Raw genomic sequence first — 18,892 nt, 5'->3', positions numbered from 1 at the left:
GAGTATAATGGCTTATGAGTCCAATTCAAGGTGTTGTTTTTCACACACCATTTTCTCACCGCAGTCCATACAGTGGTGATGTCAAAATAGAAGACACAAGTTTAAAAGACAAAGAAATGAAAGTGTTCCTGTGCCTCTGCACAGCCTGTGCAGGCTGAATTCAAAACAAATACAATTGTACACATGGCCAGCAGTCAGGGAGAAGTAACAGCATCTGTCGAGGAAGGCTGTTATTTGTTTTCCTCAACTTTGCTAGTTTTCTTTTTTATGAGGACAACTCTCCACCTGCTAAGAGAAAGACATAACACAGAATAGAGAGCCAAAATGCCAGCTGTGACCCTATAGGGCTGTCGATTGTTTATCCCTGCCCAGTGTCCATCAGCTGTCTAGTCTGTCTGGATGAACATGGTTAACAAGCACCTATGTGTTCACTCCTCATCTCATCATACAGGAGCAGAGCTGTAAAAAGGAAGGGTAGAGGGAATCCAGCTAGCATTCTGACACAGACTCTCCAGGAAATCTCAGCAGTGTTCTATCTCGCTTGTCTCCCCAACTCCCAGCAAGCAGCCTGTGATCTCAGCTGTTGACTATTACTTGTTTTTGGGTATTCATCTGTGATAGAAATGTTAGCTCATAGTCTGACCTTGTAATGTTACCAACTTGAACTTTGTGGTATAACTCACATGAGCTAAAGTCAGTGTACCTTTCTTCACTTGAGCTTCGCAGAGCAGTGCGGCTTAACAGATATTCTTTTTCAAGTTAAAATTGCAATTCGAAAACAAATAAATGCTGCGTATTAATTGTTAGGCTGTGTAGGCTGCAGCAATTAATTGATTACTTAATGAATTGTCCACCATTTTGATCAAATAATTAATTGGTTTAACCAGTTCTGTGACTTCACCTTTTAAGTGAATGTAACCTTTATGATAATAAACTTAATATCATTAGTTTGTGGAACTCATCTGAAAATTTGCCAAAACATGTCACATAGTCTGTATCTAATGGACAAAATAACTAATCACTTATTTTTAGGAAATAATTGATAATGAAAGTAATCGTTGGTACATATTGGAAACAATTTAGTACTCAGTATTTAGTACTGATGGTGTCATGAAGTAATGCTCCATATTTGTTGGAATCTGCTGACTATTTTACTGAACCTTGACCTAATATAAATATATATCTGTATACACTGCTAGTCAAAGGTTTGGACACACTTCCTCGTTCAAGAAAATGTCGCGTGTCAATTCACAGTATATATATAAAAAAAAAACACAATTAGATATTTTACCCAAATCGTTCAGCCCTACCAAGCAGGCAATAAAATCAGCATGGATCACAAAGAGCCTCTTATAATCATGGGAGTTTTGAGACAGTAATGGGGGTATTAAAGTTGGAGAGCCAGTTGCTTTTTTTTTTTAGCTGTGTTATCATAAGGTAAGTGTACTACAATGTGAGATTAGCTATTTTATTCAACTTTATCATGTAGCTCGTCTACAGGAGTACTGTGTAGACAGTGTAGGACACTTTGCCTCTACAACTAGTAAATTGTTTCACTTTTATAATTTATCTCTCAAGTATGAGAAATCGCTTACCCATCATTCTCCGCAAACACCCCAAAGACAATAAATAATGTGCCAATGCCATATTCCCCGGTGGCTGTAATGATTAAATCAACGTTTTCCTTAACTGCTCTTCTTAAAATAGCTTTTTTAAGGACTTTTACTCTTCATACTCTGTATCTACCTCTTCAGTTTGTAGCCCTCAGCATGTTTCTTCTTTTTAGATTCAGGTTGCTCCTATTATCATTTTCTTCCTTATGGTGTGCTGGAACAAAATTACAAGATAGTGCTGTTGCAAATGTGAGCCTTGTTTTTCATTGGAATGGGTAGATTAATACAAGGTTTACTGACCTGGGAACAGCACATGTATTCCACCATGTTGGCACCTTCGAGCAGCAGCAGCAGCAGCAGCAGCACTTAATTAGTCCATGCAATTACTTTTGGGCAGTGGAGGTTTCACCTACCTTCTATGAATGAGAGTGTGTGTAACTAAGTGAGAGTAGGCTCCTCATGACAGAATGACCTATGAGTGATTGTTCGGGGCCAACACTTTTTCTCTCGAAACGCTTGAAAAAGCGTGAGTTAAATCGCAATCATGATAATAAATGCACATTTATCTACTTTTTGAGATTGCCCCTTTAAAAATATGATTGCTACTTTTAGTACAAAATGGATTATGAGTTGTATTGTTTCTGATCGATACTGTACAGGGTGATGCTGTCCTGTTTATTTCCTGTCTTCTTTCTAAGTACACACCCAACTCATTTGCATGATTATATCCTCCTAGTGCACCTGGAATTGTTCTTTATCACCTGGCATAATAAACTCCTAGCCCCCTTGTTACCAAATTATATAGTTGCTATAAAACTACACAGTCAATGCACTTAGCTCCCCTCCCCATGTGACACATTCCGTTGATCATCAACAACATCAACATTTTCAGCTTGGCTCTCTCTCACAGTAAATAAATGCACTTCCCATGATCCCATCTGGTCTCTAACCTCTGTAATTGATGCTTCAGTTATTAAAAACTAGGATTAATTAGCTCATGAATAATTTGTGCTAAGTCAACAGGTGACTAAATTCCGAAGTTTAGCGAGACGCCCCGTGAGACAAACTTACAGAGCGTGTGAATACAAAAACAAGGCTTTTGAAATGTAGGGCAAGGCTCCTGTTCACCCTTTTCGCCTCATCAGGTGACTGAGACAAGAGTACAAGAAGCAGCACATATGTGCTGTGCTACTGGGCTTAGCTTACAGGAACACTCTGTTATGTACACCACCTGTGTGCTTCCTGCCTGTTACATTACTGTGGCTACAGTTGCTACGACAGGCTCAGCAAAGGTCATTTACATACTTTATGACTCCAGGTAAAAGGTAGCGGGCAGCCGTGAGAGAGAGGTAGCGTGAGAGAGAGAAAGAGATGGTAAAGAGTTTCTTTTTGAGTGAGTTGTAAGGCCCAGCAGTTAAAACTGGTCAAACCTGTCTTTAGGCCTCACAGATGTGCTGATGGGTGAGGATCAAACAGCTTGGAGGTAGGTTGTCTTGCCTGTTTGTTTTCTCTAACAGGACACATGTTTTGTTGTGAAGCATTCTGTGATGCTGTCTTTCTTCTGTTGTTGTTGATGTTGTAGCTTGCGCACCACTCCTGAGGCTAACTCAGGCTCAGGCCTGGGAATCTAAAAAAACTTGTCTCTGTTTTCCTCCACTTGTCTGTATTTGATCAAAAAGACTGCCCTGAGAACTGCTTATCAGATTTGAAAGCGTTTATTAAACTGGTCTTCAGGCTGGCTGCTTTTAAAATGGATGTGAAGCAGTTGAGAAAGAAATAATGCAATAGATAGCTTGTTGTGTTTGGTTACATTAATAACCGAAATGTCACGTTTAAACATTCTCGTAGTCTAACACTGTTTGCTGAGTCAGAAGGGAAAACATGAACGTGAACTTTAACCCGTGCTGAGCAATCTCACCCCATGCTAATGATTTACGTAGAGTAATAGACTGCTATGAGAAGAGGCAGCACCAGATACAGTGTTACCTTAGTGCCGTCTTGTATACAGTACAAGAATAATTATATTAACCATACGGTGTACACTATATCGTTAAATACATTATTCTTGAATGACATGTGTTAATCACTTATTAAGTGCTAACATTTATCCCGTCATATTTTTTTTTTTTAGATATCACTTTCATTTCTCTCTAATGAATGACTAATTAGCTGTTAAAGTGATTGACAGGGAACGCAATTACCAGAGCTTAGAAATGTAACTTCTCTTAAACTAATTAGCTGTATTGACATGTTTCATACCAGTGATTGCATCGAGGAAAAAACTCCAATATCTCAGTTTGAAGTATTTGAGATGACAAGTAATGTTTGGTGCAAAAAGGCAGAGTTAACGATAGAAGAAAAAACATGCAGTCTTTTAACAAGTTACATTATGTCGATGCAAATGTAAGATCCTGGCTGCCGTGTTACTGAGGTTTGTAGTGTTTGAATGTAACAATAGTTAGACTTGGTTAGTGCTGCATCAGTGTTTACTCGTGTCTTTCACTCCTACAAGGACACAGTCAACCTTTCGAGAAGGCTGTGAAAAGAGAGCTTTTTTAGGTGTAAATTAAAAACCAGATGTTCACATCAACCAACCAGAGTTGTCAAGTCATGCAAGTTTAAATGATCTGATGTTTGAAACATTTTAAGGGGATAATTAAACACTTTGAGGAAAAGCAGCACATTTTTTTTCACTCACTTCAGTGTGACCAAGGTAGCCAGATTCTTCAGACTAAACAAGTCATACATTTGCTAACATCAGGGTTTAGAATCATGACATTGTCTCATTAGTAAGAACATTTAGTGATTAACTAATCCTGAACCTACGATCCTGCCAGTGTAGCAAATTATTAAAAAAAAATATGTTGTACAAGTAAATGATACAAAGAGGTCTTACCATAAGAGCAAAGCTCTGGTTTACAGATAACAAATGCTTTGTCTTTTTGTTCAGTTTATACAGATGACTTTCTCCATATTCTCCATATTCTCAAACTGCATTGTGTTGCCTTTCACAGGAGTCTCTCTCAAGACAAAAATGAAAACTATCTCACAGTTCAGACCCAGTCCCCATAGAAAGCTGAGGAATCTTCAGAGCACTGTTTTCCCAGATTTCTATTGCAAATTTTGGTTTGGATCGGTCTCTTACATTTGTGTTATTTAATGATAACACAAATGTAAACAGGTGATACCAAGTGTCTGGAATTTCCCTGTAGTTTACAATGCATTTGATGAGCAGTTGATCTCTAGTAGACGTAGACTGATTAATAAGTGTTGTTCCCTTTTTATGTAAGTTTACACTTTCTTGTTCTCTGGACCATGAAAAAAAAGTGCAAAGTGTAGTTTTTTCATCTAAAAGTGTCAGAATAAAATAATATATATATATATATATATATATATAAATTAATGGTGATTAAAATGTACTGCAAGGAATGATTGTGACTGACAAACCCACCCACTAAAAAAATTGGTCCGTTAAGACTATTGACAACCTCACTATAAGGATTCATTAATGATTCACATTACTCTGAATTAAAACAAAACATACATATCTCTTTGAACCTATCTCATAGTGTAGCATATGAATTCCTGCTAAAGTAAACTTGGGGTGGAGCTCATGATAGACATCGTTAGAAAGGGTGAAATAACAATGACTATAAGAGCACAGGGACCATTATACCCTTCACAGAGCTATAGCAGGGCCCTTGCAACTGATGTCTCAGGCATTCTCTGGTGTCCTCTGTGCTCATGCTGTATATGAAAAATATCTGTTTACTCTTTCTATCATCCTAGGGGCTGAAATAATGCTCTTTGCTGTCCCTAGTCCCCAAATGCCAGGCATGCATCAGCACTTATATTCTCTCAATAGTTTACTTTTATTTTTTGTATCACTGCATTCACGTCCTTTCTCCATTGCCCCTTTCTCTGGGTTGTCTTTGGAACTAATGATACCATGAAAAGATGATGATAGCTTCTGATGGTGACAGCCTTGAGAAAAACAAGTCCAAAAAGTGGCAAAAAAAAGAATTTCAGTTTATATTTCAGTGTGCCCCTAGTTGTAGATTAAAATGATGATCTTCACACTCCTTGTTCTTTGTTCTCTGGAGAGTTGTGTTTATTGTATTGGTAAGAGTGCAGCTGCAATGCAAATCATAATCATACCGTCTCTACTTTTTTATCTCTTCCTTCGATGTGGAATTAAAAATGAGTATTTGAGTTAGGCTTTTCTTTAAAACACACTCGGGTTTAGACTCCATTTCTTTTCTCAGATACAAACCCAATTTACGCACACCTTTTTGACGCTTTGTTTGATTTTTACTCTCAATAATGTTGGTAACCCTGGTAAATTCTGTCCTCTTGTACATTACATTTTTCGAAAGACGAGGCTTAAATACAGTGCGAGTGAATGCATTGCATTCACAATTATACAAGCATACTGTATGATGGAGTCAAGTGTGCATGTGTGTACTAGGCCTCTCTGTTAAGACATGGGCCATTTCACTCTTGTGTAGTTCCAAAGCTACCATCTCATCCAAAATGTATACAAATAACTACTAGATTGAAGGCTAAAGAATAGTAGATTATAAGTATATTAAAGACTGATTGTTTGCAGTTTTGAAGTGTAAGCCTTACAACAGCAGTATACAATTTTAATTGCAATTCAGTTCTCATATATAGTTCTCATATATATGTAATGTTATATTATAACATTACAAACTGGTACCTTAACAAAATGACAGTCAATGAAGTCTTTTCCTACCCTGTTAACATTTCAGAATACTGACCGGCCTTGAACACTCTGCTTTACTCCATTGGAGTGCTTATTTGGTGCTTTAAAAGTGGGGAGCTTTAACTTTCCCCATCCACAAACTCGTAGTAAATAATGTAAACACACAGTGAGGGGTTAGAATCTGTTCAAGAAGAAGAAATGGAGCGTTAAAAGGGAGCAAACTTGTCAGGACTACACTTTAGTTGTGAACCCGATCCCCACCTTCCTCACAGCAGCTGCTCTGTATGTGCTTAAAGTTGTGGTGAGAACATTTAATTGTAATGTATTTTTTTAACTCAAGAACTCCCAAAGGGGTAATTTTGACCTTTTTTGTTGTTGAAATAAATCCAACACAAATTTGGGAAATATGAAAGAGTTCTTTTCTATCCCTTTTCTGTCTTTTCTGGCTCCTGCCCCTTGAAGAGATACATAATTTTTATTAGCATTGTTTGTCCTTCTATTAATGCTAGAGACTAGCATTAGCATCAAGCCAAAAAATGAAGATGTCTTTGAGTTTTAGTCAGTAATGGAGTTTTGAGGAAAACTGAAATGTGATCCAGTATAGAAAGGCTGGATCACATCTATTTGTTTATTGTCTGTGTAATCATTGTTCGATGGCTATAAAACCTCCAATAAATGTTTTACAGTAATCTTTGGTCTAATTAAAAGTAAAAAAAAACTTTTACCAATATATTTTTTACAGAAGAATTGTGTAAGAGGTAAAGGAAGATTTTTGATTACTATTTTAAGACGGTAGTTTCAAACTAGTATGTTACCACTATACTATATGCTGAGACATAGGCCTGTTTTGAGTGTAGATTGTCTCGTTAGTAATCCTCCAAACAGGTGCTGCACCACAAGCCTGAAGGCCTGGGGAAGGAAATGATCAGCGGCACTCCCCCAAGATGCATTGCTCCTCTGTATTAAAACCAAACTGTACCTTTTATTCCCTCCAGGGTTTATTAAGTGGGCCAGTTGCCATAGCGACGCTAAGGCAAGCTATTGCCAGGATAAGCCATAATGGGTCTCTTGACGCAATTCTCTCTGCTCCTTTGGAAGAACTTCATTCTCCGGAAGAGACAAAAGGTACACTTGTGCTCACCATCCTCCTTAAAAAAATCAACATATATCTGCTAAACTTGGTCAGCAATGGAAGTAAAATGTGAATATGGTCCCAGGGATGTGTGTTATCAAGGACGGGTAAGTTATTCATGGGAGAGGAAGGTAATAAGGGGGGTTTACAAAAAAAGCAAACATGTTCTCCTCCTAGAGGGGAGTCTTTTTAACGCTCCCACTAGAGAACAAGACAATCTAAACTTAATGCCAACCAATTCATAGTGTCACCTTCAATTTTTGGAAATGTATCTCTTTTGCACAGTATGGCACATTGCCTGTGTTTAAGTTCTAACAAAGCCAATCTTTGGCCTAATGGAAGTGGATAAGGAGTGACAAATGTTAAATGCTTTGTCTGAAGGGCAAATACTTCTACTTCTCTCAAGCCCCTTTTACAAACTGCCAGAGCCTCTTCTCAAAAAGACTTTGTGTCATCACAGTTTACAAAAGTTACCACACATAAGTTATTGACTTCACTTAGTCCATACCTAAATGACACTTCAAATAGTTTACAGTTATATATGAAGCTCATATATTTCATATTCATTGACCCTAGATGTTGTACTAGAGCAATGGACTCTTTGAAGAACACACCTACCCATCCTTTGGCTATTATCTCCCACTCCCTTTGTATTCTCAGTAGAGTTACCATTTGTATACAAGAGCTGACATAAAACCAATACAACCAAAACCATTAGTGCCAATTGCATTGTTGTGATTTGTTCCACAGCAATGCTGGCAGTGAGCCAAATAGCAATATTCAACATTTGCTGAACAAATTTATAAAAATACTGACGTTATCATGCTTACTCTGGCCAGTAACATTTTGTTCCCATTATGTTACACTGAGGAAAAAGAAAATCCAAGTTCAAAGTCAAGTTGGAGCCCCTGTGGCAGTATGTAGCGCTCACATCTCAGAAAATGCATTATCTTTTTCTTTGTCTGAGGCCTTTTCCTTATCTGAAGATCGTAGTTTCTTCAGTGGAGAAATTTCTGAAAGGTCACTTTCACCTGAATGCTTCATGTATGCCTTTACCATCTTGCTTTTATATATGTGGAGGAAGCCAGTGGTTTCACAGGGAGGCAACAACATGTTTGTTTGGCAGAGCGTAGCTTCATTCTTTGCTGAGGTTAAGGTGTAACTTTTATTTATTTATATAGAAAATAGTTCAACTAACATTTTAACTGTTATCATTCACATTTTCATTGATAGATAAATTGCTTTTACTGCCCAAGCTTCAAGTATTTGCACCTATTGCAATTAAAATACATTATACTAAACTACAGATTGGACTAATTGTTAAATCTGTTTTAATATAGTCACTTGCAAAATACAGATTTAATTGTTTATTTAAGTAAATCCGTTTAATTATCATTATTTGCATTAAATCCAAATCTAAAAACCTTTTCAAACAATATTCTGACCTTGCTTTTAAGGTTTTAGCCACAGCCCTTTTCCATTACAAGGCCATTTGCCGTAACTCGGTTCTCACTTCCTCATTCCTCATCATCAGTCTGCACATTATCAACAAGTGTATGAAGGATTTTACTGACTTTGATGTCACCCACACTTGCCCTCTGGTCACATGCTGCATAAAGATAAAATGACACAATGTTTTGCAACTATATTCAAGGGTCAGAAGAATGTCAAGGTATCTACTGTAGTTTCCTGTATGATTCAGTTTTCCAGGAAGATAGTGTATGAACGATACAAAGGGCTACATTGTGTTCAGCATAGTGTCTCTTACCAGAGCAGAATAAAATAGATCTTCACAAAATTAAAATTGAAAAAATAATAATTATCAAGCATGAACTTTCACCAAAGTTCATACGTCCTTGGAATAAGTCAAAGCAGAGTAATTTGCAGTTTTGCAACTTGGTGTATATCATTTTTTTTTCCTTTTAATTCTATCCATTAGCAGAAAAAAGAGGGTGCTATCATTTTATATCAGTAAGAAACTACCTACTTTTTTCAACAAAAAAAAAAAAGTGTCTGAGGACAGTGGTGGTTTTTATGCCTAGAAAGTAGGATATTTGGCCTATGTCAACATGAAATATTGTTATTAGTCAAAACCAGTGGGAGTTAGCAAGGACAATGGTGATTCTGGAGGGCTTGTGGAGGTTAATGACCAATTATATGAATGCCTCACCAAGCATTTTAAGATTTTATAACAGGCATGAAACTGATTTTATGGTCCAGTATTTCATATAATTTCATAGGAGGAGATTATCTATTCACAAAGACGCTGGTGTCTCATGGCAAATGCCTGGGGAGCCAGACATTGAGAAAGTCCCCCTGATCTCTGTGTTCCCTCTCCATGCCTTTTCTTTGGAATACATTATGATAATTCACCCTCTCAGCAGAACGACATCCTCTGTGACACACAGACCGGGAAGAATTAAAGGACTGAATTCAGTTTCTTTGAAATTTACAGGGGATGCTTTTATTTACCACTATCTTCTCTGTAACTCACTAACAAACCTCCACAAGATTCATGATATGTCAATATTCCCAATTATAACTGAATAAAAACAAGTGTGTAAACCTCATCTTAATTCATAGGGTTGCTATGAGGCTGTGGCATAACAAGCACTACATGTTATTGTATTTTCTTCCCCTCTGCTTGCCCTCCACTATAATTATGGAGACAAAAACCCCATACAGGTCTAAAGTGTGTCATCAGATACAGTGTCTGAACATGTTACAAAAGCAGTAGCAAGAGGTTGGCTGAGTGGAACTGATTCCAGCTGATTCCTCTTAGGAGGTCACTCCACCAGAGATGTAGAGACGGATGAGCATGTGGGCGGGTCAGCTGAGGTATGCAGAGAGGGCTCAGTGAGTGAGTGCAGGGCTGTGGGGTGTGTGTGCGTGTGTGTTTTGCAATGTTGTGCAGATGGATGGATAAAAGCTTAGATGGCTGAGGTTGTCGGGTGAAGAGTCAAGGAAAGATGAGTTGCAGCATTGCAATAGCTCACTGCTGGACAGTCCTTGCTGTTGAAAACTTTAAACTATGATTTTTGCAGGTGCGACTGGTCGTTGAAGTGATATGGCCTCTGTTTCTCTTCATCATACTGGTGTGGGTGCGGTCCACTAATGAGCCAATTTACCAAGGCCAATGTAAGTAAAAATGCAGTTTTAATGTTGAATTCTGTTTCACAAGACTTTCAAATCTGCAGAATGGCTTCAATGTGCATAACTCAAAGCAGCGGTGCATATTGAAAATGTTACGGACATGAATATTTAAAGGAAAAACACTTAAACACAGTAACCTTTGTGATGAGATCTATTTTTAAAGGCAGCAGAAAAGTTGAGTAAGTATTCATCTATTCCATTAGGTCACTACCCAAATAAAGCCATGCCATCGGCTGGTGTGCTGCCCTGGCTTCAGGGTATGCTCTGCAACATCAACAATCCATGTATGAACTACCCAACACCAGGGGAGACACCAGGCCAAGTCAACAACTTCAACAATTCCATGTATGTGTGGGAATGTACTCTCCTCTCTCTTAAAGATCAATCACAATGTGTTGTCATGATTCTTGAATATATTGAACACATTCAGCCAATTTATGATTATTATTTTTTTGTCTGTTTTACCAGAATTTCTGGAGTGTTGATAGAGCTGCAAAACCTCCTGGTGAACAGATCTATTCTAACGAAGACGCAGTTGCTGGCTGATAACATCGACCAGTGGGCTTCAGTCTTGTCACAGTCTAATCCTAGTAATGGTAAGAAGACCTGAATATCAAATTCTTAATGCACTGGCCTTACACAATGAGCTTGTTTTCACAGATTTTGACTGAAAGCAGTGGGCTCACAGTGTAGGTTGTTCTTTTATGATATAAAAGCTAAATTGCTGCTTTGTAATTTATCAAAAATCACGATTGTTAGACTAAATACCCAGCCTCATTCCGTTTGTCTTTAAGTACCTTCTATCAAGAAAAGTATCCCCTTCACGTGGCTGACAAGTTGGAGGATTTGTTGTTCCCCTTTATCCCTCAAAAACAATGGCGTGTGATTATTTACGATGCAATTTCCCATGCAGACTGACAGATCGTTTGTCTTGATAAGTTGCTGCTTTGCATCAGACTCGTTTAGCCTGATGATATTCAGATTTTCATACGGCACCTAATTTGCAAAAAGGCAGGGGGAGGGGGGGGGTTTGCAGTGTGGGGTCGTGGGCTTATAATATACAAGATTAAATCCATCAAAGATCTAAGCCTGGCCATAATTAATAGAATTCACTATCTGAGGCAGGAGTGCAAAAGGTCATGAACAAGAATGGGGGAAACAAGGATGGTGGGTGTGAACGGTGATTGTGTTGTTGAAAAGGTGGTCACTTCACTCAGAAAGCCACCAGTATTCAGAAAGAAATCGGATTATGTTCTACTTCTTAATGATGAGCCAGTCCATCAAACCGCAAAATTAATTCCAACACTGAGTGATTGTTATTCTTAATAAAACATTTATCTTGACTCAACCTTGTATAACCCAGTGAAAGTCACTTCCTCCCCTCATTGTGGTGGTTAACTTATTTTCATATATTACACGTACAAAGGGGCATAATCTAATTAAATGGCCATCTGGGTACAAGAAAGTAAAAGTGTTAGTGCTTCATCATCTCAACCGCATATCCTGGCTTTTCAGAAAACGTGTTGAAAAGATACATGATGGAAATATGTTCGAAATGCACTGTAATTCTGTCTTCGCTGTGCTTAACCACAACATCCACTGTGTATAACAACAGATAGTTTGTTTTAAAACTGGCCTTCTGTGCACATGCGTCTCACTTCACACACACACATGCATGCAACGAAAGCTCTCGACCCCTACAGTACATGTACCAGAGAATGCTTTAATGGACACGGTTGTTCAGAAAGCATTAAAGTATTACATTAAAGTGAAAGTCATCAGAGTGTAATTCCACTTAAAACAACACGTATAACAAAACTAACTCAGGATGCTACTGATAACGCATCAGTTCCGATAACATTATACTCTGCTGTGGTTTTGAACACAGAGACCCGCAAGAGAATAAATCTTATTGTACTTTGCTCAAATCAAATTTATTGCAATGGGGTGGCGACACACAACAGGCTCTCCGGGTACCTGTTAAACCAAATAACACAAGTGTAACTAGAGGATTTTCGGTCAACCTATGAGATTAAAGCTCACATTAAAAAATAAGCAAATATATTTTTCCTTTTAAATATTCTGTTTCCACTGTTGAGCACCATACAGTTCAACCTTATGTGCATTGCTGCTTAAATTATTTTATGTTGTATCACTTGTCGTGTTGGTGAAGTAATTACTTTCCAATGTTGTGTTCAAGATCAACCAGTGACTCTGAGGAGTGTCCTGAGGGACGAGGAGACTTTCTCCACGCACCTTCGAGAGAATTTGTCTGTGCCATCAACAGTTGCTCAGAGCCTCATGAATGCATCAATTAACATCAATCCAGTAAGTGCTAGTGTGTGTTCACCGTGCTGCGGTAAGAAACCCAACCACAATGAAACATTATTCTTTCCATTTAAAACAGTTTAAATGCCGTGTGCTATGTCCTGGACAAGAGCTGCCTCCGTCTAACCAGTTATCATCAAAGCCAAAAAGTAATATTTGAGTTGACAAAATGATCATTTGAAATTGTCTACTGCAGGTAATTTACAATGAAATGAACAAGCAACAGGAAAATGTAAATGTATCTTGTCTCTAAAAGTTCCTGAATAAATCAAGTGTCTTTGGATGAGCTGAAAGAAGGTACTTATGTTTTACTGACAATGACAAGGATTGTAAAATATAGTGAAAATGCATGTCCCTTGTCTGAGTGAGGCATTCTGACGGCTGCAGGTAGTTCTGGTGCAAATTGTCCTAGGTGCCCCCCAAAAATAAAAGTTTTCAGTGTACTGTTTTTCACAAGTCATTATCCGTCGTCTGCCTGTGTATCCTGTCTTGCTTGGCATTACCGTATGCTGTCTGGAATGTTACAAATCAACTGTCTGTATGCATCTACTGCACATGCATGGGTATTTTTTGTCATTATAATGTTGCGTCACTATAGTGTATGTGCATATGGAAAGAAGATCGGAGGGTGATTCAAGAAAAAAACAATTCTTATGTGATCTTGAAATAATATTATTATATATATTCTGCTTGCTGAACATCCTAAAGGACACGACACAATGAGTAAAAGTTGGCTTGTTTTGTCAATGTGTACCAACATGTATGTTTGCTTTCCAGCTCATAGGCATTCCAAGTCCAGGCAACTTGAGGACAATTCTGTGTGAGGGGACGGATCTGGATGAGTATGTCCAATTTCGCAGCCGAGCTGAAAAAGAGGCTTTTCAGAATGTCAGCTGCTCCCTCACTCAACAGCAGCTGATTAACACCCAGCAAGTACTCCTGCAAAATCTGGATGTGAGGAAGGTGCTTTCTGAGGTGAGCCTCTTACCCTCTACAGATAACAGCAATAGACAAAATATTTAAGGAAATGACTCTTATTTTTCTTTAGTTTTTGGTCACAGGTATTCACAAGTAAATGCAGATACATTTATGTTGACACATACACATTGTGCACATAAAGAAATAGACTGAAAAGGTGTAGGCTGAAGCTCAAGCTTATTTTGCCTACCTAAGTACTTATGTTACCTGTCAGCGTGTGATTTATAAAACAAAAACTCTTATAATCAAAACAGGAAAATATGTTTATCTCCACATTTGGTATGGAGATGACTTCATATATGTATTAATAGTCTGAATTTTCCCCAGGTAAATATTCAAAGGAACATTGCACACAAACTTAATATATCTCTAGGCCTAATTAAACATACTACTATAACACAAATTAAAAATTACAATTTTCAGTCAAACACAAAAGAATACTATCACTATCTACATGTGTGTGTATATATATATATATTGTATATGTGTGTGTATAAACCTATCATGAGGCACTCTTCAGCTGAATGATTCAGCGAGGGTTTGTTGAGTGTGCCTTGCAGGTTTAAGCAGGCTTTTCTTGAGCAGCTGCTGAGTCGCCAAGTTTTTCATATTTTTCATCCTCTTTGGAGTGGTTGCTTCGCAGGTGGTGGAACAAGTTAGTCTAGGAGCTCTGTGTCACAGCCACAGGTTTTCGAACATATCTTGCATGTTGCAGACTTTTGACCCATGTCAGTCAAAACTGAACCACTTCCACGCCAGAGACGCCTCGCCACTAAATCATCCGACATACAGTAGATGTGCGGGTTGCCGTCGCCATGCTTTCTCCATGTCCGACCTGAGTGGCAAGGAAGGCTCTCGTGAGAGGTCACGTGATCACAATAGGTCTACTAGTGATCACATGACCCTGAATCCTGCTCACTGCTGTAGGAAAGTGGGCTTCTGCTGCACGCATTTGGGAAGTCATTTACACTACATGCTCCATAATGTCAATTTTCCACATCATTAAAACAACAATTACAATACTATGGTACACGATGTCACCCATCCTTAGCTGCTACACAACTCGATGCTCTGTTCATTCCATATCATAAAAAAAAAGTTGGTTTGGAGTTGGTGATAAATCAGAAAAAGTGAGCATGTTTGCACAAGGTCATTTTCAGCATTAATGTCAATTACATGCTGTAAGATGAAAGGCACACAGCCTTATACATGTATTGACTATGGAAATTATGTAAACTCATACGGCTTGTAGTAAGCTGAATGTAAGGACAGTCAGTTGAGTAAAAAATTTGTCACGTGTTAAACTACATTTATATCTTCAATCTGAAGTCAAAACTGGACAGTGCATTCATGTCAAAACCAAATATACCAGACACTTTTATCTGAACGTAATCTTCTCAAATGTTTTTGAATGACATCATTTTCTGTCCCTGCGGATCGAAGCTTTCAAAACTGTCACTATTGTGTTCACCTCTGTGTATTCCAGTAATATGACTAGAATACATTCAATCAGGTGGGAATTATTTATTAAAAAGAATGTTTGTTTTTTTTCCTTACTTTTAAATCTTAGTTCCCTTTGGTTTGATGAAAGTGTGCACTTTTCTTTGAGTTTATCTGTATGGGACAGCAAATCCACTAAATAAGTGATAAGAGAGAGAGTTTGTCGGCGAGCATTTGAACAGTTAAAGCCCACAGGCATTTTAGATGCATAAAAAAAAAAAGCGAAAGCCCTGATATGGTGGAAAAGCTCCTCAGTGCCTCAAGCAAATAGATGGGGAGGAAAAAAGCACACATACGGCTTCACACTTTAAGCTTGACATTGCTGAATGATTGTGATAACAACAACAACAACAACAACAACAACATCATAAAGACAAGGATAAGGGAATAAGTCAGTGAGTGGCAGAGGATAATTTGGACATTGTTTCCGCAACGTTAATACAACTGTGTTTGGGTTGACTGAAAATCAGCTAGTATGGTGACACTTTAGGAATAGCATTCAGTATGGGTCTGTTAACAAGGATCATTCAAATGTCTGGTGTTTTTTTAGTCTGTGCTGGGGAAACCTTTTTGCCATTAAAGTTTTTACTAATATTGTAAATATAGCTTATTTTGTGATAAAAAGAAACAACCTCAGGAGCCTTCGCTAGCAAAGTGCATTTGCAATTAAGTTAATGGTATTGTGACCTAGCTCACTTAATTTGTCTCTTAATGTGACAGAGTAACAAAGCTGAATTCTGTCTCTTCATTGATCTCTCACAGGTGATTTTCAGCTCCTTTGCTCAGAGTTGTCTGAGTGGAATACTTGTGCTTTCTCACTAAGTCTCCCCTTGATGTCGGCTCTGCACAGATGTGATCTTAAATGAATGTACTTGAGACTCCATCAGTCTCCAGGCTGCTCTAAACTATGCTTGAATGGGCTCCTATATGCAAACTGTTTTATTTTAAAACTAATATTGCAGTGTTTACCATACCACTACTCTAGACCTCTCTCAGCCTTCTGATCCCCCTGCGTGTATGGAGTTCAAAGCTTTGTACTGTTCAACGCTGGTTTTAAGTTAAATACCAATTGTTACAAAGCATGCACATTTTTGTCGGTACATAGTTTAAGCTGTAACAGTTAGATATTTTATTTAAAATCACATTTCTACAACCATATTTTATACTTTTCATCCTTTCCTTTAGCTGTCTTCTCCTATGGACCTGAATGCAGTAGATAGAACAACCCTGATAGTGAATACTACTCGAAATGCACTGCCTGTATTCGAGGAGGTGAGTGTGACTACTGTATAATTTACATGAAACAGAAATCTGCATTTATATTGCGTGATGTATGAGCTACCTTGTTTTAAAGGCATTTAGCATTTATCATTAATTTATAAAGGCTTGACTTTTCTTTCTTGTACCCAGATGGCCAGGTTAGAGAACTCCGAGGTCTTTCAAGCGGCTCGTTCGTTGGATTTCCGAGAGGACATGATTGGCAGTTTCAATATGCTACTGTGTGGAAAGCAGCCTGACTTCAATTTCACCAATATGACCCTAAGCTTCCAGTCACCTAGACAAACAGCTGACGAACAGTCAATCTTCGTTACAGGCAACAGTTCTGGTAAGTGCTGCAGCAAATTTGTTTGTTAACGCAAGGAGATCACACGGTACTTGTGTCTCAATCTTTAAATTCCATTTTAGTTTACTACCAAACACAAGATACTTTAAATGCATTTACAGCCGTTTGGAAATAGTGATGTCTGAAGATTATTTTTGATCAGTTAGTGACAGAGGACATACCAGAGGACATACCAGTGTATGGATATAAAGTGATATCAGTTGAATACCGGTATTCTTAACAAAAAATATTGGTGAATGTGCTCTTGCACGGACAAAGTCAATTCAAACCCCAGCTTCATCTGTTCAAATGTACTCCGTAGAAAAACAACCACTTATGCACGTCCAGGAACAGGCACCTGAGGCCCATGCCTGAGTTTGATTAGGAATCCATTATGGATTGGCATCCGTCTCAGCCAATCAAATCAGCTCTTCTTCCTTCTGTTTATAAGCTGGGTTCTCTCCACTATGATTACCTAATGGACAGAAGGGCACATAGCAATTCAGTGTAATTAGAAACTGATGTTGTATGTGTGGGTCAGACCATGAGGTGTAAACATTCTACATTCAAAATATGAACAAAATGGCAAACAAGACTTCTCACAAAGGACCAATGGTGACTCTAAAACATTCCTGGTGTGGTGTTTTGTGGTATGTAGAAAAGGATCTCTTTCTGCCAGAAACCTGTACGATATTGATTTCACTGAGCCTGGCTCACATTGCCTCCCAGTGTTTACTGAAGAACAGCCTAATCGAAGCGCCCGTGAAGAATGGCATCTCCTTTAAAAAGTTAATTAAAATCTCCACTGTGTGTGTGGGTGTTTTTTGACTGATAGCAATAACTGATTATTTATTATACAGTAAAAAAAATAAATAAATGAAAGCAAAACTGAACATGGTACAGATTTTTGAGAAGGGTTAGTCCTTCTAATAAATTTTATTGAAGGTAACCCACATTGGAGAAAACCGGAAGTCCACCTCCTGCATTCAGTATGATTGTAGCCGAATGAACATTTTTATTGCTGCAAATGTAGATTCTACAAAAATTCACGTGTGATGCAGTCAAGATCTAGTAGGATACCGCTGTTGATCAAACCCAGCTTGTACTCAGCTTTCCTAGTATTACTGCATCAATGTGTGCTTTTGATGCATACTGGTATCTAGATGTGGGACATTTATATCAAAGTAGAAGGCACTTTCTTTATACAGGAAATGTGCAAATGATTGGAGTCAGATCTGAGAAACACATGTAGAGACAGTAAACCATGAAGACAGAATGTAAAAAGAAAGAGTGATTTAATCTTGAGCAAAACTTGAGACTACTAAACCTCTATGTGGCACAATATTGCCTTTAGCCTGTTGGTCCATGCCAAAAAACTGAAGTACAGAAGCATCACCAAAATACACTGTATGAACAAAAGTATGTGGCCACACCTGTGAAGTATTGAATTCAGGTGTTTCAATCAGGCTCTGGGCTTGGCCCCTTACCTCCAATGAAGACATTTTGGACAATACTATGCTTCCAACAGTTTGAGGAAGGCCTTTTTCTATTCCAACACGACCAGTGCACTATAATACATGGTTTGATGAGTTTGGTGTGGAAGAACGTGACTGGTGCGGACAGAGCCTTGACCTCAACCCCATCAAGCACCTTTGTGATGAACTGAAACAGAGATTGTGAGCCATTGCTTCTCGTCCAACATCAGTGCCTAACCTCTTAAATGCTCTACAGAATGAATAGGCACAGAAATACTTCAAACGCTTCATATTAAAATCCTGTATACTGTATGTATTTCAATACGTCATTACAGTCCCTGTTGGTGGAATGGTCAGGCGTCCAAATAGGTTTTGTGCTGAATT

General features: G+C 38.2%; 1 protein-coding gene across 2 annotated transcripts in view; it reads left to right on the top strand.

The window, feature by feature from the left end:
- The first annotated feature begins 2,905 nt into the window (after positions 1 to 2,905).
- The window catches only part of LOC131456517 (phospholipid-transporting ATPase ABCA1-like), a 124,607-nt gene continuing 108,620 nt past the window's right edge, over positions 2,906 to 18,892 (top strand). For both annotated transcript variants that reach the window (XM_058624915.1, XM_058624914.1), the window contains exons 1-9: positions 2,906 to 3,096; positions 7,335 to 7,464; positions 10,516 to 10,609; positions 10,828 to 10,969; positions 11,093 to 11,220; positions 12,825 to 12,952; positions 13,730 to 13,927; positions 16,616 to 16,702; positions 16,841 to 17,036. In XM_058624915.1, the coding sequence (XP_058480898.1) occupies positions 7,399 to 7,464; positions 10,516 to 10,609; positions 10,828 to 10,969; positions 11,093 to 11,220; positions 12,825 to 12,952; positions 13,730 to 13,927; positions 16,616 to 16,702; positions 16,841 to 17,036 (1,039 nt within the window). In that variant the 5' untranslated portion in view covers positions 2,906 to 3,096; positions 7,335 to 7,398. The remainder of the gene's footprint in view (positions 3,097 to 7,334; positions 7,465 to 10,515; positions 10,610 to 10,827; positions 10,970 to 11,092; positions 11,221 to 12,824; positions 12,953 to 13,729; positions 13,928 to 16,615; positions 16,703 to 16,840; positions 17,037 to 18,892) is intronic.

This window comes from Solea solea, chromosome 3, assembly GCF_958295425.1.
Source record: "Solea solea chromosome 3, fSolSol10.1, whole genome shotgun sequence".
NCBI lineage: Eukaryota > Metazoa > Chordata > Actinopteri > Pleuronectiformes > Soleidae > Solea > Solea solea.
Note: the sequence above shows the minus strand (reverse complement) of the source record. Positions and strands in the feature narration are given on the sequence as shown.